Source organism: Colossoma macropomum, unplaced genomic scaffold, assembly GCF_904425465.1.
Source record: "Colossoma macropomum unplaced genomic scaffold, Colossoma_macropomum, whole genome shotgun sequence".
In the NCBI taxonomy this organism is placed as follows: Eukaryota; Metazoa; Chordata; class Actinopteri; order Characiformes; family Serrasalmidae; genus Colossoma; species Colossoma macropomum.
Genome location: NW_023495324.1, coordinates 1 through 24,711, shown reverse-complemented (window position 1 = coordinate 24,711; position 24,711 = coordinate 1). Strand labels below are relative to the sequence as shown.

The 24,711-nt window shown below is 38.5% G+C and overlaps 1 protein-coding gene across 1 annotated transcript; it reads left to right on the top strand.

Moving 5' to 3' along the window:
* Nucleotides 1-1,330: 1,330 nt before the first annotated feature.
* Nucleotides 1,331-5,473, top strand: LOC118801776 (intelectin-like). The gene is made up of 8 exons (XM_036562141.1): nucleotides 1,331-1,411; nucleotides 1,495-1,587; nucleotides 1,924-2,052; nucleotides 2,132-2,379; nucleotides 3,084-3,242; nucleotides 4,285-4,405; nucleotides 4,568-4,671; nucleotides 5,321-5,473. Exons 2-8 carry the CDS (start codon nucleotides 1,509-1,511, stop codon nucleotides 5,471-5,473), a joined length of 993 nt encoding a protein of 330 aa, XP_036418034.1. The 5' UTR covers nucleotides 1,331-1,411; nucleotides 1,495-1,508.
* Nucleotides 5,474-24,711: the final 19,238 nt, after the last annotated feature.

Genomic DNA, 24,711 nt, shown 5'->3' with positions numbered 1-24,711 from the left:
TTGTTGGAAGGACAAAATGGCTCTTCTTAACATTTGGGTTTCCAACCCCTGACCTAGCTTTTAATGCAGAGGCTGCCAGTTGGATTTCTCACCCATTTGTGTGTTTGTTATGTGCACGGCACAGACTGTCCAGGCGCTGCACTTACACACTTCCAAGTTTTGCCTTTTGCGTTCCATCCACATTACATTATCAATAAAATGTAGAGAATCATCCATGTCCGCATCACGATGCATCTAAGAATCGATTCCCCCACCCACCGCTAATTGTCTATGTAGTAACAAGTAACAAACTGTTAAGGTTAATTAGACAGGAGGTTGGGGAACCAGCCTTGTGATTGCAAGGTCGCCGGTTTGATTCCCTGAGCCGAGGGTACATGCCTGAAGTAGTGTGTGTTCAATAGTGTGCATGTATGTGCATGGAGGGGATGGAGGTCCAATTCCTCTGTGTGCCAGCACAGTTGGTCAGTGGTTCTAAATTTTAATTACTTTGTTGATTCTCTTCTTGTTGCTTCTTTTCTTGAGTGCCTTGTTTTTCTGTAAAATCATGGATTAAAACTTATTATCCTTCAAAAGTGAGTTTGGGTCTCCCTTTGGAGGGAGTTTGTAACAGCTTCTTCTCAGAAGGTTTTACACTAGATGTTGTGAGGATTCAATTGAATTCAGCCACAAGAGCCTTAGTGAGGTCAGGTACCAGTGGATGATTAGTTCTGGATTGTAAACACCACTCCAACTAATACCAAAGGTTCCAGAGAACACAGTACTACTGCTTCACAGCCCAACCCTGGGGAGATTTACACCCCTCTAGCCCACACTTTGCATTTAGTGACCTCATGCTTATGTGCTCCCAAAGCAGCTCATTCTATTGGCAGTGCTTTTCTACTTTTTGACTGTGATCAATAACTAAAACCTTGGATCACAAACTGATGCAAGACTGTTGCTCCTCTAGTTTATTTCCACTAACTCTGTACCTGTTTATACTTTATCATCCTGTACTTATTTACATATGATTTAAATTTACAGTAAATGGACATTCTTCTTAAGAGCCTCACTTTTAAACAAATTTAAAACAAATATTAACATAATGAACAAATATTAACATCCTAGCAGTCAACAGTTGTTGGCACACATTGTGCTGAATTTGGGTAGAAGTGAATGTACTGTTACTTGAAACTTGCCACACAGGAAAGTGTAAATATGTCACACTAGACTGAACTGAGTAAATACTAGTGATAAACCCACCCCTAAAATATGATACATGTATTTTGTGTTTCCTCTGGTTTCTGCTTTGACCGAGAGATGTATAAATAGGCTACTGTTTCTCAGACTGGACATTCTTCATCTACACCTCCAACACTGAGACGTCCATCCAGACAAATACAACTGCACACAAAAAACACCAGCAGCAGAGCAGGTACTCTAATTTTGTCTCATTAAAAACTTTTGTGTGATGTGCCATATTATGATGAATCATTTTTAAACTCATCTTTTATGCAGATTTATCTACAAAGATGTTCTCTGTGCTGTCCTTTGGATTTCTGTTGATATGTCTGTCAATGAATCATCTGGTCCCCTGTGAATCCAGATCAGGTAGTTGAATCCTACATACAGAGGAACAAATGTTAGAAAAAACACCTGATTTCTGTGCTGTTTATATTTGATTACATGTATATTTTTCCTCTTATACATTGCCCTTTAAAATGTGTGACTCTAACCTAGTTATTATCAAACAACCTACATAATCCTTAAGTTAAACTGCTTAAAATAGTTCAAATATACCTAAATAAACCTTCAACCTAATTGGGAAGTAAATTATGTTCTTTTCTCAGCTCTGAAAATGTATAAGAAATAATTCATTCAGACCTGTGATGTGATTTGAGCTGCTAGTGAACTCATAAAGTGTCCCTCAACATTCTGTTGTTATAGCCGGTATGATGTACATAATTCAGGATGGAGAAGCTCCTGAACCACCTACTGGCACCAAGGGGAAACCTGAGTGTGGCTACGTGGCTCGAAGCTGCAAAGAACTCAGAAACAAGTATAAAATCGATGAAGGTAAAGCTGGAATTACTTGAGTCTGAAATTTTCCACAAACATATGTTGTGATCAGTCAGTGACGTTTGTTTATGAACAGATGGCCTGTACTTTCTGACAACGGAGAGCGGGGTGGTCTACCAGACCTACTGTGATATGACCACTGCTGGAGGTGGCTGGACGCTGGTGGCCAGTGTGCACGAGAACAACATGTATGGGAAATGCACTGTAGGTGACCGCTGGTCTAGCCAGCAAGGTAACAACCCCAACGTACCTGATGGTGATGGAAACTGGGCCAACACAGCCACATTTGGAACTGCAGAAGCTGCTACCAGTGACGACTACAAGGTAAAGTAACCTGATATGCATAAAATATTAAAGTACAACAGTGTGCAAAAGTAAGAGATGACCTGTGCTTGTACCATGTCGTTTATTCAGTTTCCAGCCAAAAAAAAAAATACACAAAAGCTTCCAACACAACGTGTAATAAAAACTCTATCCAGACATTCTGTACCTCTTTTGCACTCTGCCACCTCTTTAACTTTCCAATCTCAAAACCGAGTTATAGCCGCCTCCCCCCAAAAAAGAGGTCTGACTATGCAAAGATGAGAAACCACCCTTTGATTTAGTTCCTTATCAAAAGGTTGATCAGGTACAAGTTATTCACTTTTCAGTGTCAGCAAAGGTGGAAAACACATTTAACAGAAAATCACACAGAAGAATGAACTAAATGTAATATAGGATGTTGGAGTGTTGAGTGTCGCTCTTTACCTTTATTACAGCCTCCATTCTTTTCAGGAGACTCACTTTCAGTTTCTCAAAGAAATCTGGAGGATATTCAGGCTTGGTTCCATTTTCTGTTTCACAGTCTGATCTCCAAAAGACAAAGACAGTGTGTTGAATTAAACGGTTGTTCAGTTGTTGCTGCTAATCTCAGCTTACATTCCTCCACTGTTGACGTAACTTGACTGTAAACTGGACCCTCCACCCTGAGATGCTTTGTGAAGGCTTTTTAATTCCGTTTAACGGTCCATCGCTCTTATTTCTTACAGAACCCTGGGTATTACGACATTGTGGCTCAGGATGTGTCTGTGTGGCATGTTCCTAATAACGCTCTGGTACAACAGTGGACTGCTGCTTCTATCTTACGCTACCACACTGAAAACCGGATTCTCAGCCTCCATGGAGGGAATCTGTTCAACTTATTCAAGGTAAAACCACAAATATCTCAAATCCAGTCTTTATTCTTCCCATATGAGAAGAGCTGGAGAAAGTACAGAGACTGTACTGAAGTGGGAGTGAGGGTACTGTGTTGTGAGGGGGGTCTGGACAGATCAGACACTTGCAAAGTAGGCTGTGGTGTAAAAGGGAAAACAGAGGCGGAATCCAAAAACAGGCTAAGGTCATACACAGGCTAACAAATATTTGCAGACCAGACATAGACAAGGTCAAAAAGGCCGGCAGAATGTCTGAACACGAATGTGGCAAAAATAGAGTTCAAAGAGGTCAGGCAAAAAGACGTAAACGAGAAACCAAAACAAAGTCACAAACCAGGAGATCGATATGAACAGCAGGCTGATACAATACTTCACAAAGATCCTACCTAAAAGCCTGGGCTTTATACTAACTCTAAGGATTCACATGACAAGGAATACAGGTGTAAACATTCATCATGGAACTGTCACACGATGTAACCCAGCCTCCGTCTTGAAATAATGCAGAAAAATAAAAATGGTATATGATATGTATCGATACACACACACACACACACACACACACACACACACACACACACACAGCTTACTCATTAAACCTTGTTTCTATACTTATTGTCCATTTTTACTTTGTAGTTCTACTTGTGATACTTATGATGTACATCACTGCTGTCGGAATGAAAACCTTGTATCTCCAAAATGGTAACTTTAGAGGACCGTTTCTTCCATTCATCATGACATTTACACACAATGTGAAGGGCAACAGGCTTTTCAAATCACGTCAACAACTGGAAAACAAGAAAAATGGAGATATGAAGATATTGTTCCAACAGCAGCGATATAGGTTATGACATTTCCAAAGCTCACTCATTTTTAGGCCAAATGAAAGGTCACACACACAAGTCTTCATGCCTCAGAAACTCATGAAGAAAAAAGCCCAAACTTTTCCCACTATTGGCCACAATGACACGATTTCTTGAAAGAATCAAGTTAATCTCAGACGCTCAGCCTTGTGTTTCCTTTTTCATTTTGCTTTTAGAAATTTCCAGTGACGTTTGGAGCAGGAGTTTGTCGTACTAATAACGGACCTACTGCCCCAGTGGTGTACGACTTCGGAAATGAAGCCTCTACCAGGAACTTTTATGGTCCAAACCCAAGAGGTAAGTCAACATCCTTTGACTGCTCAGAACCTTTTCCACTGATTCCACTACTAAAATTATGAATATTCAGGCTAGAAGCGTGAAATTAAGAGTAAATGTGAGTTCAAAACTTAATATTGTTATTTGGTTAAAATGGTTAATAGTTTAATATAATCTTTTCAGGAGAGTTTGAGGCTGGCTTCATCGCTTTCCGGGTGTTTAACGTTGAGAAGGCAGCCATGGCGATCTGTTCTGGAGTCAGACCAACCGGCTGCAATACAGAACATGTGAGTTAATAAACTGTCAAATTTCAGAATTTACTTTTGGAAATGGAACAGAACAAAAGAGGGTTCCTCACTGAACACTTGTGCACAATATTGTGATCATTATACAATTTCATATCGTTACATGATTTACTTGATTATTCAAGTGATTATATAAACAGCATACTACAATATATCAATTTAAAACTATTATAAGAAGTCGCTCTCACTTTATTTGGATAGTCCACTATAGATTATCTACAGATGTTTAAATTGTTAACAAACTATCTGTTGAAACTTGATTATAAACTGATTATAAACAGTTTATGTTTTGTGTATGTTTAATCTGTTTCTCATTTTTCTAAGTTTGCACAAACATAACTGAATTGAAAAGAGCTGCCCTGAAAGCTGAAAAACACACTATAGAGTTAATTAAACACTACATCTGCACCACCACAACTAAATTAATAAACAAATAAATAAGTCTAATAAATCTAAAGTCTAAATCTAAATTGTGACTTCAGACTGTAGACTGCCCACTGTAAAAGTCTTTCTGTTTCAGACTGCGTACGTGTGTGTGTGAAGGTGTTGGATGAATTATTAAAAAAATTTGAGGTACTCACTGTTTGAATATGGAACATTTGCTTATATATATATTGTTGATGTTTTGCAGTACTGTATTGGTGGAGGAGGTCATTTCCCAGAAGCTGCACCCAAACAGTGTGGAGATTTCCCTGGTTTTGACTGGGATGGATACGGGACAAATGCAGGCTGGAGTGCGTCCCGAGAGATCACTGAAGCTGCTGTGCTTCTCTTCTATCGCTGAGACCCAAATCACACACTCAGCCTTCTCTTCTGCTTCTATCATGTAGTAAATTTACAGAATGTAATAATCAGTGCTTTATTATAATAACTCTGAAATTCATTATGTAGACATAGAAGAAGAAATCAAAGTAACCTGAAAACGAGTTTTCAAACTGCTACCACGTCACAACCAGGCACCCAGAAATGAACAGATTGACCGGCATGTCCAGATTCGTCAGGGAAAGTTAATGATGTGTTCTACCTACCAGCAGCTCATTACACCTCTAAAATGGCTCAAACACAGTGGAGAATTACAGTGTACTTTGTTTTGTATTCAATAACTGTAATAAACAGGTGGGCGACTACACATTTTAGCTAAACTCTACAAATTAAATTACATTCCAAACCTTCTGATTTACCACATATGCCTTATATAAACTTCACTCTGAGACTTTCACCATAAAATAAAGTTCAATTCACGACTGAACATCTGTTTCAATCAGGACCTCTGTATTTTAAAACTGTGTATAATTATCGGACTCTGCAACATCAGGTACAAACTTACATTTATGTTTTGTTACCCATTTCTTCATAACCTCGTTTGTAACAGGAAGTGTATCCAAATTTATGTCGACAAATTTATCTCATCCTGTTGTCTGTACTGATCTGTTGTACTCATATTTTCCTGAAAGGTGACTTTCCTTTTGACTCTTTGTGATTCATTCTGTATTTCCTTTAAATCAAATGCTGTGCTCTCATTTGCTAAGCCAATATATTAGCATAGTTAAAAAGAAAAACTGTGTCTGTGTCTTTTATTCTTTAATTTTTTTAGTCACCTGGACAAATCCTTCACATTTTGACAACTGAAAAGTTTGGCAGGTATGAATTTTAAAAAAGAAGAAAAGAATCAGAATAATATTCATCAAAAATCAGAATTAATGAAAAATCTTTTAGAGTGTTTGTTTATAATTTCATTGAAAGTTTAGACCAAAATGGTATTTTCACTGTAAATGACACTTAAACTGATATATATACTCCATGGTTTATGGTCACATTTTACACTCCAAAGAAATAGTTTTGAATTTGATTTTTCACTGGGTAGATCGATGCTGTAAGACACCAGCAGAGGACACTGCAGTATAAAAAGGTAAGTAAACATTTAGAATATAATGCATACTCTAAAATAAAAAGTAAGGGCCCTTGTTGACCTTATTGTGAGCTCTGAACTAAAATGTAAAAGTTTGTTCCTCCTGAACAATGAGTCTGCATTCCAGCCCACATTTAGCCCAAAGTTTCTCAGGGTTGTCCTTCATTCAAATTAGAAGACCATGCCTGGCCCAGAGAGGCTAGGAACAAGGAAGCTTCACAGCAAAATAAACCAACTGTACAACCCACCACACTGCATGGAAGTGTTAAAACAAAAAGCATTATTCAGCTAACAAGATGTATCACTTTTAGTTCATGCACAAAGGCCAAACACACAACTCGACATGCAGAGCATGTGATACAAACCATAGATTCCCAAGAAAACATTACAATCTTAATTACAGTAATAAGTTAATTATAGCAATATAAACAAGGTATTTTGCTGTACACAAGCAAGCTTATTCAAAACAGATACCATATTACTGTCATGCTTCCTGATTCTCATTCGGAATCTCATCCCATTATGCACTACACTTCCTAGAATCCTTCCGTCAGTCACATGACTCCGCCTCGTTACCGATTCCCGACTTTGTCCCTTTGGCTTAGTCTACCTGCAAGTTTGCTTTTTGCCTAGGACCCTCGCTTGTTTACTCGACCCCGTTAACATGTATTGTGTTTGGTTTATCTGGTTGCTGACCTGGTCTCAGTTCATTTTCCTCTTTCTAAACCTTATGTTTTATGTTTTATTTGGTATATTATATTATATTAGATATGTATTATTGTGGATTTGTGTGATAAGAATCAGCTTAATCTGAGTATTAAGAATCACAAGACACTGTCTGTAATTACAGTCCGGTGGTTATTCACAATATTACATTTAGGGTTTTGTCTTAGTATCTGTGTGTCTATATTTACAGTACACGCGGGTGGTCGACCCATGTGGAGTATCTTTGTGCCACACTTTATCAGAACTTTGGAGCGGATCAATAACTTACGATCCTGTTCTTTCATGCCATATTAGAGAGTATTTTAAAATATGGTGTTTCAGTCACTGAAAGAGGCACTGTTACTCCGGGAGACTCAAAATCCCAGAATACCAAAAGGTAATTAGTGCAAACCAGGCACACCTGTTGGTAACGGCATTTAAGGCTGTGGCAGACAACACCTTTGTAGAGGGTATGGTACTCAGCTCAGGTAGGTATAAAGACAAAAAAAGAGAGATAAGAGAAGGATAAAAAGAGAAAACAAGCAAAGAAGAGAGAATAGAGCACAGCTCTAAGTTAGTTGACAGAGAAGAAATGAGAAAAAAAGGAAAAAAGGAGAAAAAGACATTTTGATATAAGACAAAGAAAACAATAAAACAAAAAAGAGAAAGAAAAGTTATTAAACGTTAAATTTACCTGCATCTCTCCACAGCCCTCTCATACATTCTCTGGAACTCCTTTCAAGGTCGTTTCACGGGAATTCATAAAGGGTACACAGTTAGAAATAAAGCTCTTTTGTAAATCCACTTTTTATTGCCAGCTGGTACAGGTTACCATCTCATTCAGCAATCTTCATCATTGTTCAGTGCCAGCTTCATTTTGACTGTGACCCAGTCGTGTTCAAATAATGATTTATGGCCATCATAAACAAACATTTTACATAAAACTTATTTAAAAAACATAAAAATATACTTATTTATGTTCATTTATATTCATTAGAAGCAACCCAATCTGGATAAATCCAAAACTGATTTAACTTTTCAGATTTTTCCTCTAAATCTGCTTCAGCTGGCATGGTGGACATGAAATGGCTCTGTTTATTTTTACAATCTCTGCCATCCTTTGTTATTCAGTGCAACTGCAATGAAACAGTGATGCGCATTAACTTAATTTGTGTTTTTATTGTATATTAATGTTTCATTTTGCTTATTTTTAGAGAAACTCTGGACAACACCAGTGAACTAGCTAGCTTGCATCCTTGCTGGGTCTGCTGTCATGGTAACGGGTATAAAAGGTAGATTAAATAAACAATGGGAGTGATTTATTGATTTATTGTGAAGCATAAATAAAGATGTATTCCATTAATATTCAAATCAACAGTTCATGGTTTTTGTAACTGTAGGTGACCTCGACATATTAGCATGGCATGAAGTGACTGATAGCGTTAGCTGCTAACCGGCAAGACGGTCAGCATGAGAGCTGCACCTCAATAGAAATGTCGTGCACATAAACATTTGCTTTAATTAGTAGTTTAGTTATGCATGAAAAGAAATGTTTATTTCTTTCACATTAGACTTTAAAGTTACATGTGTCTTGTACTGAGCCTCAAACACTGTTCAATACAGTTTAGGCTACAATGAATGTTTGTGAATTAAACATGTCATTTAATACATCTACACAGTCTAAGTAATTGTGCTGTGAATACAGAAGGTACTATTAACTCTTTAGAAATACATAAATGTTCTGTAAAAGGATTGCATAAGTCTTACAAGCACTTCTAATTTAAAAGCTATTTAATTCATTCAGGTTTATTGATGTCACACTTCCGGGTTCTCCTCCCTTGTCTAATACTCTCCAGGACTCCAATTCCCATAATCCCAATCCTGATGATGTCACTCCATCCACCAATCACAAACAGCTTCCTCGTTCTCAGACACCTGCTTTACACCTGTGTTTTAGGCTTTATTCAGTTCCTGGTTTGTTCTCCTCACTGCGAGGTATTGCCCTTTTTTGGACTACTGAGCGTTTCTTCGACTGTTTTTCTAATCTTGTGTATCAGACCCTTTGCCTGTTTCTGGATATTGCGTTTTTGTGTTTGCCCTTTTGCTCTGGTTGTTTGTGCATTTTTGTGTCCTCTGGTTTTCGACTTGGGCAAGGCTTTTTGGATTTGCCCTTATACTGTCTCTCATTAAACCATTTCCTTTTTAAGATCCGCGAGCGTCTTTCTGTGTTTGTGCAGCATTACAATTGAACATGGTGGAGAAACATGAATTATAATTCCATTTTTACAATGGATTTATGTATTTAAATTGAATGGAGAATTGACATGTAATTAAAATACATAAGTTTTAACTTTTGGGGTTAAATATTTTTGAGTGTAGGGGGCGGCTACCAACAGGGCAGACCTGCCCCTGGGGTGCTGCTGAGGGCAATAAACCCGAACAGGCCTGTGCCTCACTGCACCTCCTCTTAGTGCAAATACACTGTGTCTCATTATGTGTACGATCTGTTCCTGGATATAAACACCTTCTTTTGACTTTGGGGCAACATTTTTAACTCGCATCCATTTGATGGTGATATTTGATGTAATCTATTAAAAAATTACTAAATATTCTTAACTTATCCATTTGATGGTGATATTCAGTGGAATCTATAAAAAATGAACAAACAGTGCTTGTGATTGGATAAAGATAAAGATAAAGATAAAGCACACCCTCTACGAAAATGTTCATAAATACAGAAACTACTGATAACTGCCTCATTCCGCCAACTGACCCCAACACTCCTCATTAAGATTAACTGCTTTAACACAGTCGCATTTGGAGCTGCAGAAGCTGCTACGAGTGATGAGTACAAGGTACAGTTCTGCTGCTTTATAATGTGTATCATTGTAGTTGATGCAGAAAAAACCTGCTGTTTGCTGTTTCACTGTCTATGAAGAACTGGCAGAACTGGTTTGCTTGTATAAACAGACAGTAATATAAATACAACAGTCACTTTTTTATTCCAGCAGAACAGGTAGAGCAACACACACACCTCTAGTGTCCGAAGTGTAGTTGTTATGGCTGTCAGAATAACAGTAGATACTGTTTACAGACACTCTGACTTGTCCTCTTTGTATTGGAATAACAGAAGATCTCATTTACAGATGCTCTGATTTGTTGTCTGTGGGAATAGCAGTAGATCCTGTTTACAGACACTGATTTGCTCTCTACATTAGAATAACAGTAGATCCCATTTACAGACCACTTGTTTTGGCCTCTATTTACAGATGCTTTGATTTGTCCTTTATCTGCTGAAATAACAGTAGATCTTATAAACAGGCATTCTGATTTATCAACTATCTATTGGAATAACACTAGATCTCATTTACAGCCCCTTTGATTTGTCCTCTATCTGTTGGAACAAGACTAGATCCCTTTTAAAGATGCTCTGATTTTTCCTCTATATGTTGGAATAAAAGTACATCCCGTTTACAGACGTTCTGAATTGTCCTCTGTCTGTTGGACTAGAAGTGGATCCCATTTAAAGACACTCCCATTTGTCTTCTATCCATAGGAATAACAGTAGATCCTGTTTATAGCCCCTTCGATTTGTTCTCTATTTACAGACACTCTGATTTGACCTCTATAATTTGGAGTCAAAGTAGATCCCGTTTACAGACCCTCTATTATCCGCATGAGTACTGAAGAATTCATGCTGAGTTTGTGTAGCAGGACTGTGTATTTGTGATCTGTGGGTGTCCTCTGTGTTCATGTATTCGCATTAAGTGTTTTTCTGGCATAACCATTGCTGCAAGGAGACCTGCTAATATTTGATGAGCTATGTTATTTTCAAGATGATAAAAATTTACTTCAATCCTTTAAAAATCTGAGCAACATTTCTGCATTTTTGCTGATATTCTTTGTCATCTCCCTCAGAATCCTGGGTAATTTGACATCCCAGCACAGGTCGGTGTCACATGTTCCTAATAATGAACGGCTGGGCTGCTGGGGTCGGACTGTGGTACCACACAAATACCAAATTACCACACAAACACCAAGTTCCTCTAAGATTGTGGAGGAAACATCTTTTATGTGTTTAAAATTAGTCACTGATAGTCACTGATCTTAATAATCATAATTAAACATAATTACAAATTCAATTCAATCAAATTGAATCAAGTCTTAATCAAATGTAATCAAAGCGACTCCGTATGACTCCACTTCTAAGAGGTTTTCACTTTTAAAAGAATGGTTTAGCAAATAATCTCTGTTGCAAAAAAACTTTTTTTTCTCCCTGTTATGTTCAGCTACATGAAGATTTGCTCATTTTTAGTCCACACTGAGATAATCAAGCATATTATGAATGGCAATTTAGTTTTGAACAGCAAACTTTATTAGAGTTTAACAGTGCCTATATCAGATATAACCTTTATTATATGTGTATTTATTTAATTAGGTCAATGCTCAATCTCAAAGTATTTGCTCTATGAACCTCATTTCTGGAAGTTGGGACATTTTGCGAAATGTCAGAAAGACAAGAATCTGTGATTCGTTAATTCTCTTGAACCTTTAACTGGCAAAAATGCAAAGAAAAGATTTCCAGTGTTTTTATACCCAAGCATGATACACTCACCTGTTACCAATTTACCTGCGTATTGTGGAATGTTTCAAAGCTCAACTTTTTGTGTGTTGCATGCATTAAATTCAAAATTTGTAATTACAAAATACAATCAAGTTGTTCAACCAAAACATTAAAAATCATTTTTTTTTTTGTAATTTTGTCTGTTAAATAAAGGTTCAAGAGCATAAACACATCACAGATTCTTGTTTTTATTGCATTTTACAAAATGTCCCAACTTTTCCAGAAATTGGGTTTATATAGAAAAAAATAAAATCTTTTTAAATATGCGGACACAATAAAGCAAGAAAAACAAGCACATTCTCAGTGGAAATAACACAGACAAGGAAAGAAGCAAAGGGAAAAAACAAAACAGAACAAAAACACTCATCTACTGGTGACACTGCATGGGCCTGCATGAATATGGAAAATGAAGAACTGTAATATTACAGTCTTCTTGTATAAAAACAAGACGAGAGATAGGACCATTGTTATTATTAATGCTGCTTTTATTAAGCAGGTGAGATGGAACCTGGTTTGCTCACTTTCAGAGTGTTCAGTAACGAGAAATCTCCCCAGGATATCTGCTCTGCAGTCAAACCCATGCAGGGCCATAACTCACTGCAAGACCGAGCATATAAGTGTAGAATCTGTTACAACACTAAACAGTTGCAAACTAGCTCAGTATAAACACCCAGTTTTTATTTTTACAAAAAAAAGCAAAGTAACAGATAATTCAAGGGAATGAACTGGCCTGAAGTGTCTTAGGGCATTTTTCCACTGCACAAAGTACCGGAACATTTGGAACCAGAAAACTAGAAGTTACGCAACATCCAGCCTTTCACATCTTTACACAGACCTCTATTTTCTTTAGCCTGTATTTGTCATCAGGCTTGGCTGATATGTATAATTGCGTATCGTCTGCGTAACAGTGAAAGTTAATGCCATGGCTACTTATAACTGTGCCTAACGGTAACATGTATAATGTAAATAATAATGGTCCTAAAATAGAGCCTTGCGGAATTCCAGATCTTACTTGTGAATAATTGGAAGATAAGTCATTTACCTTTACGAACTGATAACGTTCCGTTAAGTAAGATTTGAACCACGATAGGGCGGTCCCTGTGATTCCAACCATGTTTTCTAACCTTTCTAGGAGAATATTGTGCTCTATCGTATCAAAAGCTGCGCTGAGGTTAAGTAGCACCAACAGGGATATGTAGCCTTGATCAGAGGCAAGAAGAAGATCATTTGTTATCTTAACTAGAGCTGTCTCAGTGCTGTGATGTGGCCTGAATCCAGACTGGAATTTTTCATATATGTGGTTCTTATGTAGATATGAACTAAGTTGTGAGGCTACAGCTTTTTCTAAGATCTTAGATATAAATGGCAGGTTAGAAATAGGCCTGTAATTAGACAATACGCAGCGTCAAGGTTTGGTTTCTTGATCAGAGGCTTAATAACTGCTAGTTTAAAAGCTCTGGGTACATGGCCCAGGCTAAGGGACGAGTTTACTATAGTTAAAAGAGGATTAATGATAACTGGTAGCACTTCTTTGAGTAATTTTGAGGGGATTGCATCAAGTGTGCAGGTTGTACAATTTGCAGAGGAGATAATCTTCTCTAATTCTGGCTGTTTGAGTGGGTAGAAAGTTTCCAGCCTTTCCTCTGCAACTACGTTATGTTTATATATCAGCCACATCAGATGACAGCCAAGTTGGATTTAATACTGCGGGTTGAATTTGTTGTCTAATATGAGAGTCGCCGGGATTTGTGGTTCAGTACCTGCCTGATTTTTTGTAATTCTAGAGATCACACTAAACAGTCCTCTAGGATTATATTTATCATTCTCGATCAGCGAGGCCAGATATGCTGAGCGAGCTTTAGTGAGAGCATTTCTATACTCTATAAGGCTTTCCTTCCAGGCCAAGTGGAACACTTCCAGCTTGGTTGATCACCATTTCCGCTCTAGTTTCCGTACTGTTTGTTTTAAGGTACGGGTTTTATCATCGTACCACATTGTATCATTGTACCATATTATTATTGTATATCATACATTACAGTATGATATACAATAACAATAATAATAATAATAATAATAATAATAATAATAATTAATCTTATTATTATTTACTGTTTTTGCATTTCAGATGTTTTCTTTAAAACCCAGAATGCAATATGACACTTAATGATGCACTTGATGGGCTTAGTTTTGACAGATATGATTATTTTATGGAATTTAAGCAATAAAAATCTTTATTTTTCTAAAAAGAAGACCAGTTAGTTGTTTATTTTAAGAGTCTTATTTTAGTACTAATTTTATTACTATTGCTATTTAATAAAGCAAAAGTATTTCTTCTCCCATTAGTCAGTGTAATAATCGATAGAACACTCGATTTGTATGTGTGTCTGTGTGTGTGTGTGTGTGAGTGTGTGTGTGTCTGTGTGTGAGTGTGTGTGTGTGTGAGTGTGTGTGTGTGTGTGTGTGTGTGTGAGTGTGTGTGTGTCTGTGTGTGTGTGTGTGTGTGTGAGTGTGTGTGTGTCTGTGTGTGTGTGTGTGTGTGTGTGTGTGTGTGTGAGTGTGTGTGTGTATGTGTGTGTGTGTATGTGTCTGAGTGTGTGTGTGTGTGTGTGAGTGTGTGTGTGTGAGTGTGTGTGTGTGTGTTTGCGTGTGTGTATGTGTGTGTGTGTGTGTGTGTGTGTGAGTGTGTGTGTGAGTGTGTGTGTGTGTGTGTGTCACTGTCACTGTATCGACGCTGGTGTGTCTGGATCTGTGAACACATTACAGTCACTCAGTGAAGTCAGAGCTCAGCTGAGACTCGGCGCTAACAAGGCAGCTGCGCTTTCTATCTGCAGGAAATCTGAGACATATGTGTAGTTTCAACACATCACTGTACGAACAGCAGGAACAGCTGAAGATTTACATCCTACAGCGTCCAAATATGATCAGATATGAGCAGAATCAGCTCAGACACTCCAACAACTGTCAGCGTCACTGCAGATCCACTGCTTTGTGTGCATTAATGAAGATTAGATGAGAGAGATCTGCTCTGCTGTGTTTGTACTGAAACTGGTTCGTTATTGTTTGACTGATCATGTGAACAACACTGTACAGTGGTTTAGATGTTCAGGGCCTTCAGCTCTGATAAGAATCAGCTGTGATTGGCTATGAACAGACAGTCAATCAGCACTTTCCTCTCTAAGCGCTATAATCATTTGTTCTCTGGGTTCTTTATTTGTGCTTTATATAATATTTATTATTTAGTAACCTGATATGCAGCATATTTTCATGTTCAGTTCTGGATTTCAGTGAAAAAATTCTGTAATAGTGTCTGTAAACATTTGCAGTGTGGAGCTACAGAAACGCAGTTTAGTTAAACCCTTAAAATCTCAGATTTATCACAAACTGAAGATCATGGGTCATTCAGAAACGTCCATTTTTGTGTCCCTAGCGTTTACAGATATATTACACTTAAAATCATGTTAGGGTTACAATTTATTTTAAAATAAAACAATAAGTTATTTTATCAATTACACCTTCTTGAGCCTCAATTTAGCAATATTGGTTTTAAATCAGAATTCCAATCACCACAGAAGAGCTCGTACCCACAGTCGTGTGTAAAGGCTGAGGCCATATTTTGAGGTAAAAAACACGTTTTTCTACTATAATTATAACTACAATAATCTATACGTGACTATGAAATGTATGAATTAAATAACATAAAGAAAACAAACGCCAAATAAATATTATAAAATATATAATGAAAGTTCCCCAGCAGTCGTGTCACTGGTGTTACTGTGTAACAAAAAGTCTCTTATTCTGAAATAAAAGTCACACTGATGACATCACTCGACTTCCTTTTACCTGTTTTCTGAGGATCTATGAAGAAAAGCTCATGGTGAGTCCACTGTGTCTTTCAGTTATCAGAGATTTTCTCGTTCAGCTCATGATTTCATATGAAGCTTTTAGCTGAAGTCACTGGTGTGACCGACTTTATTCTGAGGTAGTTGTGAAAAAATAGAACACAAATGGATTAAATTTCATATTTTAGTGGATATTCCATGATTGACAACACGTGGTTTGATGCTCTGTAGTAGTTATTTTGTAAAATGCATTTTTCATTAAAATGTCTCTGGTGTTCCTTTATTATGTGGAACACCAATGAGGATCGGTAACACCAGTGACTCCTATGGACAGACTTAAAAGTGGACGTTTCTGTAGAATGACCCTTATAATTCAGTAACTACAGGGACTTTAATGCACACTGTCTGGGCTGCTCTCAGGTTATAGGAGTGAAACGCTGGACCTGCTGCTGAGCCCTGGACCTTTAAGAGGTTAAGGCTGATACTGAGTGTGATCATTTTGGAAATTATGGTCACTGAATGCATGTTTGTTCAGCTGTGTGAATCTTGAAGAGGAGAAAATTCTTCTTAGCAATCGTAGGCCTGTCTATCTTCCTCAGAGTGAGGCTGTGTGTTTTAGTGTGAAGTAGAAGCTTCTCAGAACTCCTGCTCAGTTCATTCCTCTCCCACAGTCCTGAAATCACTCCTCCCTCTAAAGCACAGCTGCAGTGCTGAGGGTCGGCCTGGTGGGATCTGAGCTGCTCCAGCTAAAGGTTCCCCTCCTCCCCTCTCCAGATGTGGGACTGTTCTAGAAAAGTTCTCTGATCATCTCTAATGAAAATATCATAACATATAAGGTCGTCACAGGCGAAGGTGCTGAGTTCCTGCCTCCTCATGACTCAGTACATATACGAGACTGGAAGAGCTCTGATTGGGTCATTGGGGCCGACGCTGTCATCATGGCAGTGTTTACCGCTACACGCCTCCACAGGTCGTACAAAAAGGTATAAAATGAAACTTTCTCTCTTCTGAAAAGCTGAATATTCCTATCAGACCTGCTTTCACTGCCTTTAGTGATTGGGTTCCAGATCAGGCAAAGACCATGGCTGACCAAACAAGAGTGAGTCTGACTAGAATGTGGATCTACAGGAAAAAGAAATCAGGCAAAATCAAGGAAAGCAGATCAGAAACCAGATTTCATTTGACTTTTACAGAAGCAGCCCTGCTTATTCAGCACACTGGAAGAGCTGGATTTTAGAGATTACTTTACAGGTTCATCGTCCAGATTTCAGGAAATCCAGTCTTCCGTTTAGTTCAGTTCAGTACAGTAGAGCTGTCATCAGTTCACTGACTGGATCTGTTACAGTCGTCGCTAAAAGGCTACCTAGAGGGAAATTTGTCAGGAGGTGAGTGAAATATGAGGGTAACTGAGATAAATATTCCAGTAGCTGAGTTAAATATGCGAGTGGCTAAAAAGTATATTGACTTTTAAACTCTACGTTGGAGTTGAGCTGCTTTAAAACTCTATATTAATAAAAATCATAGGCACTTAATCCACAGACCAGCTGGGAGAAGCTCTGGGTCTGAAAGAGCAGGAAGAACGACACTGTCAATAAAGACACTTTCATCCACAAATCCCTGTTTATCATCCAACTCTAGTTGGTTCATATAAATCCATCTCATTTTGGGCACTTTTTACAGAACAAGCCTGAAAATCTCAGTAAAGCAGCGACTCTTTAAGCTCCCACTGTGTGAGGGAGCAGTTGTGGTCTGTAATTAAGGGACTGACCCTGATAATACGGCAGAACGACCCCCTAAATAAGATTATAGGAACATCATTTCTACAGTGCAGCAATGAAAGTGTCTATGAAACCAACTAATTATTACTGAACAGATCAAATCAGGTTTAACTTTTTTCAAAAGGCTGTTTTTAATTACAGTTCACAGTTAAAAGAGAAAAGATCAAAATAAAATACATGAGATGTTCACCAATGTTTACAGCTCCAAAAAATAATCAATAACAGAAAATTAGGAAAAAAAAACTAAAAGGGGACTTGTGGCAATTTCCAGAAACTGGTTCTTTAATTCCCTCGTTATGAGAGCGAATGTGTAAAATTAAATAAATAAACACTCACAGGACTTTGTTGCAGATGCATTTATTTAGCTACTCTATGAATCCTGAACACATAATGCTTTATAATGCATTTATAAGGTGTTTCTCTGCATATATAACCTCATTGTGCTGCACTTAAAATGTAAATTCAGATTAGGTCGAATAGCCTGATGGTGACGCGGCTGTGAGCCGTTCAAACAGACGTCTGGGTCTGAACCCCTGATGGTCAAGCCGAGGGCGACAGCGGCAAGAAAAAACTCCCAGACCTGAGGAAGAAACCTTGAGAGGAACCAGGACTCAGCAGGGGAACCCGTCCTCCTCGGGTCGACACCAGACTGTAGAGCCTGAAATCTCCATCATCAGAACCGGAAGGTAGGACTGGACATTTATAGGGTGTTAGAATGGAAGGAGGAGGGGTTTCAGGCTCCGCCCTCCTCCCAAATTTCGGTTACTTCATAGCTCCAGTTATATTTACACACATTCCACTTTATAAAATAAGAGTTTAAACCTTAATAAAGTCGGGACTCTTATAACGTCTGTTCATCAGAACATTGTAAACATGAACAATGTTCTGCATGATATGACACCATAACAAGGTTCTTGTGTATGTTCTGCAGAGCCAGGCCTTTATAAACGTTTATTGGGTGTAGAACACAGTTCTGTACGGAGTCGGAGAGTAAGGGCTGATTTTTGGTGGACTGGCACTGCGCCCAATTGATTTTAATGAGAATTTATTTTTTAGACATCATAACCTTTTATATGTAGTTTGGATTTGATAGACTTTGTTTATTTGAACTGTCTGGAAACTGTAATGTCAGGCTAGCTGGTGCTAGACTGTTAGCATTTAGCAACCAAGGCTAAATCAGTAGCAGCTCAGCTCTGTTAGCCTTTAGAGACAAACAGTAAACGACAGCCGACTCGTTTAGGAATAGAGTTCAGTTTAGCAGTGGCTTTAAACGAGCTTTGCTAATTAAAGTCTTCCTGCATTGGCAGAATAGGATCTAAAAGACACTGTAAAAACATTACGTCACTTAAAGACTGTAACACTCTGGTATGAAGCTCTAGAAACTGTCATAGTGCATCAAACAGAAATGTAGACAGTCTTTGGGATAGATATCATGTTGCATTATGGGTCCTAAATTTCTGAAGTTATACACTGTTGATTTATAAAGTGTTCTATGAGTAATTATAACAATTTAGAAGTTCATAGAGGTTTATGCCTGGTGTTATAAGATGTTATGTAGACCATATGGCACCTTATAAATGCATTTTGGGTACATTATGATTACAGGACTCATTGGAAGAGTCACCAAAGCAGCTTGAGTAACGCTTAAGATGGTGGAGACATGCAGGTGAAGGGGTTGGGCAGGGCTTTGCAGACGGCTGAGAACATTCTGGAAAGACGCTTCCTCGCCTTCTTGAAGGGCGTCGCCGTCGATTCTCTCTGTAGAGCTGAACAGAAGAGATGATTTCCAGAGTCAGACTGATGGTTTCTGGACTCCACGCCAGCAGGACCTGCTTTAGTCGACTTCTAGATGAGCAAACATTGAACAAAGAAGATGAAAACATCAAGATTAACAAAGGAAACATACAGTCTTGCGTTTGAAATAGTGATTCAGAATGTTGACCAATGATGTGGTCAGTGTTTGTATTTGTGTACAATCCTTACCTTTTGTCCAAAGCTGATAAAAGGAGCTTTTCTGCCCACAAAGAAATGAAATCCACGGCTCCTCTTTCTCACAACCTCAGGCTCTTGGGCATTTAATGGGCTGGAGCTGGAAGAGCTCATCTCCTGGCTGGAGGTCCTGCAATTCTCCAGTGTGTCTCTCACCGTTTCACTGCCAGCCTCGCTCGAGGGGGTCGGTGATGCACCAGGAGACGTGACGTCACGTACAGAGACGTCATCGGTCCTCTCAGAATCGGCTTGCTCAGAATTCACGAGCAATGCCAGAGGCTCCTCCGTCTCCCCAGAGGTTCTGTAGGTCAGACTCAAAGCTGTGTTTGAGGTTCTTTCCTGGGCTTCAACACTTGCACTCGTTCCTTGCATGTCTTGGTCGAGAACTGTCAGTGAAACTGATGGGTCAGTTCCATCTGAGGATCCTGGTTCGAGACTCAAAACATGCTGGTACATCATAAACTCAGTGACCTGCACTGAAGGGACCAGGAGAAGATCCCTCAGTAGATCGTTTCTGACCCATGAAGGTTCTGAGGAGCACATCCTAATACGTAATGGTCCAGTTCTGTTTCTTACACAGCTGAATGTTGACCTGGTCAATTCATGTCCATAACAGCGTATCATCTCATCAGATATGAGATGTAGTCGCTGGTGAGACTGAGGCTGGGTGACAATGACTACACTTTGAGGAGCAGAATCAACCTCCTCAAAAACGATGCTCTCCTCATGGCCGGTGGCTCCACTTACTACCTGACCAGCCTCAGTTAAGAAGCCCTTAGGCTTAACTGTTGTGACTCCGACTGCAGGCCGTTTGTGGAGGAACATGGAGATGAGGAGAGACACGTTAGAGGAGCTGGACAGAAGCAGCTCACTCTTGTGTAACTCCACAAATTTCATGGTGACCGTTTCTGTACAGGAGTCAAAATGAAGCTGGAACATTGGAGACACTCTCCGGCGTGATGATGGGATCAACACGGTGCTCCCAGTGTTCAGTGTGGGAATGTTCCAGACGGCATGAGAAGCTGTTGGATGGTGAAGACATTTGATCCCACCGCTGACATCATTAGTGCAGCTGATGGTGAGATCATCTCTTTGGGAAATATGGTTGTCTGTCGTTTCCCTCGATGTAGCACTGTGGAAGAGTTGGACCATCAAAGACTCCGGAGTCTGTGATGAATGGTCAGCTCTTTCTTTCAGGTCTCTCTTCTGTTCCTCCGCAGCTTTGGGGGCCTTTTTCTGGAGATCCTCTTGCAACTCGAGACCTGCAAAGAGATCTTCCTCCGAGTTTGAAGACGAGGCCTCCAGAATATTCAGCATCTCTTTAGCTAGAGGACTGCTGGTCGTCTTCCAGTTCCTGGGCAGTGGAGAGGCTTTTGAGGAGGTGACCTTGCAGATGGCCTTTTCCATCACCTCCCTCAGGAAATCCTCAACAGTGTTATATATACGATCTGATTGGTCCACAGAAGATCTGGATTGAAACATAATGAGACAAACACAAGAAGAAAACAGTCGTTAAAACTCATTAATGTCACATTTGCTTAAAGACAAAAACACAACAGCGAGTTTTTTAAATATTAAGTTCATATTTTTATGGTTTGCTTCATTTTATAGAATCTCTGCATTCAGAAAAGGGAAAAGGGGCAGGTGCATCGATTATGGCCTGAATCTTTATATGAACATGTGATTAATGTTCTTTCATGATCTGTGTGTTTCATGTGTTTGTGTGGTTTTTAATATGTGTGTTTGCCAAATAACTGTTACAACAAATTTAGATTTTAATTATTAAAACGGAAAACTTGAAAATATCCTTTTAAATCTTCCCAACGTCTTTTAAGGAAAGGTTTAAACAGCCTTATTTCTCCATGTCTGCTGTGTTATGATCCATCACTGTTACTGCTACACTAGTAAACAGCAGTAGAAATGTGGTGAAGTAAAATGGATGAATTTGCGTTTTTCCAAACGTTTTTCTTCTGCTTTACTCATTTTAGGGATTGGTCACAAAATCAGCTCCTAAAAATCTTCTTTTTCTGGGCTGATAAATGTTAGATGTGCTAACAGGTTCCACTCCAGCTGTTTACGCTCCTCAGGAGGTTTTCTGAGCTTCTACTTTTGGACTCAAGTTGTTTTTAAAAAGATAATTTAAAACTATTTTCTACTTTCACTTGTCTTCAGGCTCCTCCATCCACTTCTGTTAGTCAGAGTTTAATCAGGTCATTATCTGGTCACTTGGTCTGTTTTCTTGGCTATTTGGGGTCAGATTAGAGAATCACTGTGAATCAGTGACGGACACAGTTCTCTGCCTGGTGACCGAGGAGGAGGAAACAGAGACGATGAACAGGGACATTCTTGGGGTCTCAGTCTTACCGTTCAGCTGAGGTTGAGGATGAAGGTCTAGTGGGGTCAGTGGTGGTAGATGGGCCAGACGGACTCACAGACTCAGATTCAGCTCTTTCAGTTTCAATCCCAAACGCACCAGTCAGAGTCGGCATGTATCTCTGCACTGCAGACTTTGCTGCAGAGATCACGGTGTGACTGCAGAGCGCTGCAAACTGCAGCTGTGACACCTGAACACAGCAGAAACAATGACCATCATGTTTCAGGAGTTTTTATAGCTCACAGCATCTGAACTACTAAAACTGACCAACAGTCCAGCTTAAAAATCTATCAGTCATTGTGGTTTTCATACTTACTTCATTCGATACATTAGTCGTCAGCGTCCTCCATTCCCTAGAACATATTAATAACATGTTTAGTGTTAAATAATATTCTCTGTATTCTAACATTAAAGTCATGAAAATAATAATAACATTAAACATTATAACAGAGACTGAAACTGAACCCAGAGCAGAAACAAACCCATCGCTCAGACGGAAGACGAGATCCAGGATCTCTGGGAAGCTTCGGCGCTTCTGTCCAGGAGCTTCTTCTCCACTCATAGTGCTGTATGACAGTTCTGGAATCAAAAAGGTGAAATATTTATTATTAATTCGGCTGATATTTTATTCCTGCTGAAAATGGGCCATAATAATAATAATAATAATAATAATAATGATGATAACAATAATAATAATAATAATAATAATAACAATAATAATAACTAGAAAGGGAAAGTTCATGAACGAACTTTAAGTTGGCTTGAAATATCCTGTTAAAAATGTTAAAATGGTTGAAAACTGTTGACAGTAGTTAAAATGTTGCCAAAATGTTGCTAAGCAGAAGCTGCAGTATCCCTGGTGGATGGTAATTTGTTGCTAGGTGCTACCGTGAAAGAAGATCCACCTTAAATTCTGTGCCATATTAATTTTAGGGCTATCTTAAACTAAGTTCCCCCTTAAATTCTGTGCTACCTTAAATTTAGTGTTATATTAATTCCAGTTCCACCTTAAATTCTGCACCACCTTAATTTTAGTGCTACCTTACAGAGAGTCCCACCTTAAATTCTGTGCCACCTTAATTTTAGTGCTACCTTAAAGAGAGTTCCACCTTAAATTCTGTGCCACCTTAATTTTAGTGCTACCTTAAAGAGAGTTCCACCTTAAATTCTGTGCGACCTTAAGTTTAGTGCTACCTTAAAGAGAGTTCCACTTTAAATTCTGTGCCACCTTAATTTTAGTGCTACCTTAAAGAGAGTTCCACCTTAAATTCTGTGCCACCTTAAATTTAGTGCTATGTTAAATAAAGTTCCACCTTAAATTCTGTGCCACCTTAATTTTAGTGCTACCTTAAAGAGAGTTCCACCTTAAATTCTGTGCCATCTTAAATTTAGTGCTATGTTAATTGGAGTTCCACCTTAAATTCTGTGCCACCTCACTTTTAGTGCTACCTTAAAGAAAGTTCCACTTGAAATTCACTGCCACCTTAAATTTAGTGCTAACTTAAATGCAGCTCCACCTACAAGTTCCACCTTAAATTCTGTACCACCTTAAAGAGACTTCCACCTTAAATTCTGTGCCACCTTAATTTTAGTGCTATATTAATTGTAGTTCCACCTTAAATTTAATGCTTTGTTAAATGAAGTTCCATCTTAAGTTCAGCGCCAACTTAAACTCAGCTTGCTACCTTAACAGCAATTCCACCTTAAATTTAGTGCTACATAAGTGGAATTCCTCCTTAAAAGCAGTTCCACCTTAAAAATGCATTAATTGTGCTGATGCTGCTGAGCATTAGGCTGTGAGCGTGTGAGACTAGGTGTTCCGTGACTGTGTGTGTGAGAGGGGCCCCATTGTGACGTCACAAATCTGAATGTCCCAACGTTCTGCCCATTCATTCCTATGGGAAACAAATATCACCGTTTATCGTCCGCTGCACGAAAACCGCGCGACCGCTTAGAAACAAGCGCGCTATTCGGTATCGGATCTACGAGTTTCGAGGCTCATAATAATAATAATAATAATAATAATAATAATTTGAAAATGTAATTGATAATGTACTTGAACATTCGTATGTTTTATATAAGTAATATATATATACCATATAAAACTATATAATAAATATATAATACATTTACAATCAATAAACAATAAGTTTGCAATGAAAATGTTTGGCCCGTTCATATTTCATACAGGTCTATAGGTTCACAGCTGGAACCATAAAGTAATATTAAATCAATAAACGGACAGACAGTAATAATAATCCAGATTAAACTAAATCAATATTAATCAGCAGCTTAGCAACATGTTAGCAACAACTGGCAGCAGATCAGCCTCACAGCACTGACTGATCTCGCGCCTGATTTACGGAATAAGAGCCGGAAATCGGATAAATGAGCCTCGAATATTCATACTCGATTATAATAATAACAATAAGACGAAGAAGAGAAAAATTATTATTATTATTATTATTATTATTATTGTAATATGATTTGATAGTTGGGAGAGTCTAGAACGTTCTCCCGGTTTTAATGTGGTTCTTTTTGACGGTCAGTTCTTTTTCTGGACATTTTAAAAACAACTGAAAAAGGAGAATGTTCTATATTAAACATTAATAATAATAATAATAATAATAATAATAATAATAACAGTAATAGTGAGTGAAAGTGGAGGAGGAGAGTCAGAATCAGAGGAATGAAATCACCGCCTACCTTCAGCAACGCATCATCATTATGATCTGCTGATCAGCTGCTCCGAGTATTTATAGCGCCAGGACTCGCCCATTGTGACGTCATCGGTCGCCATGGCA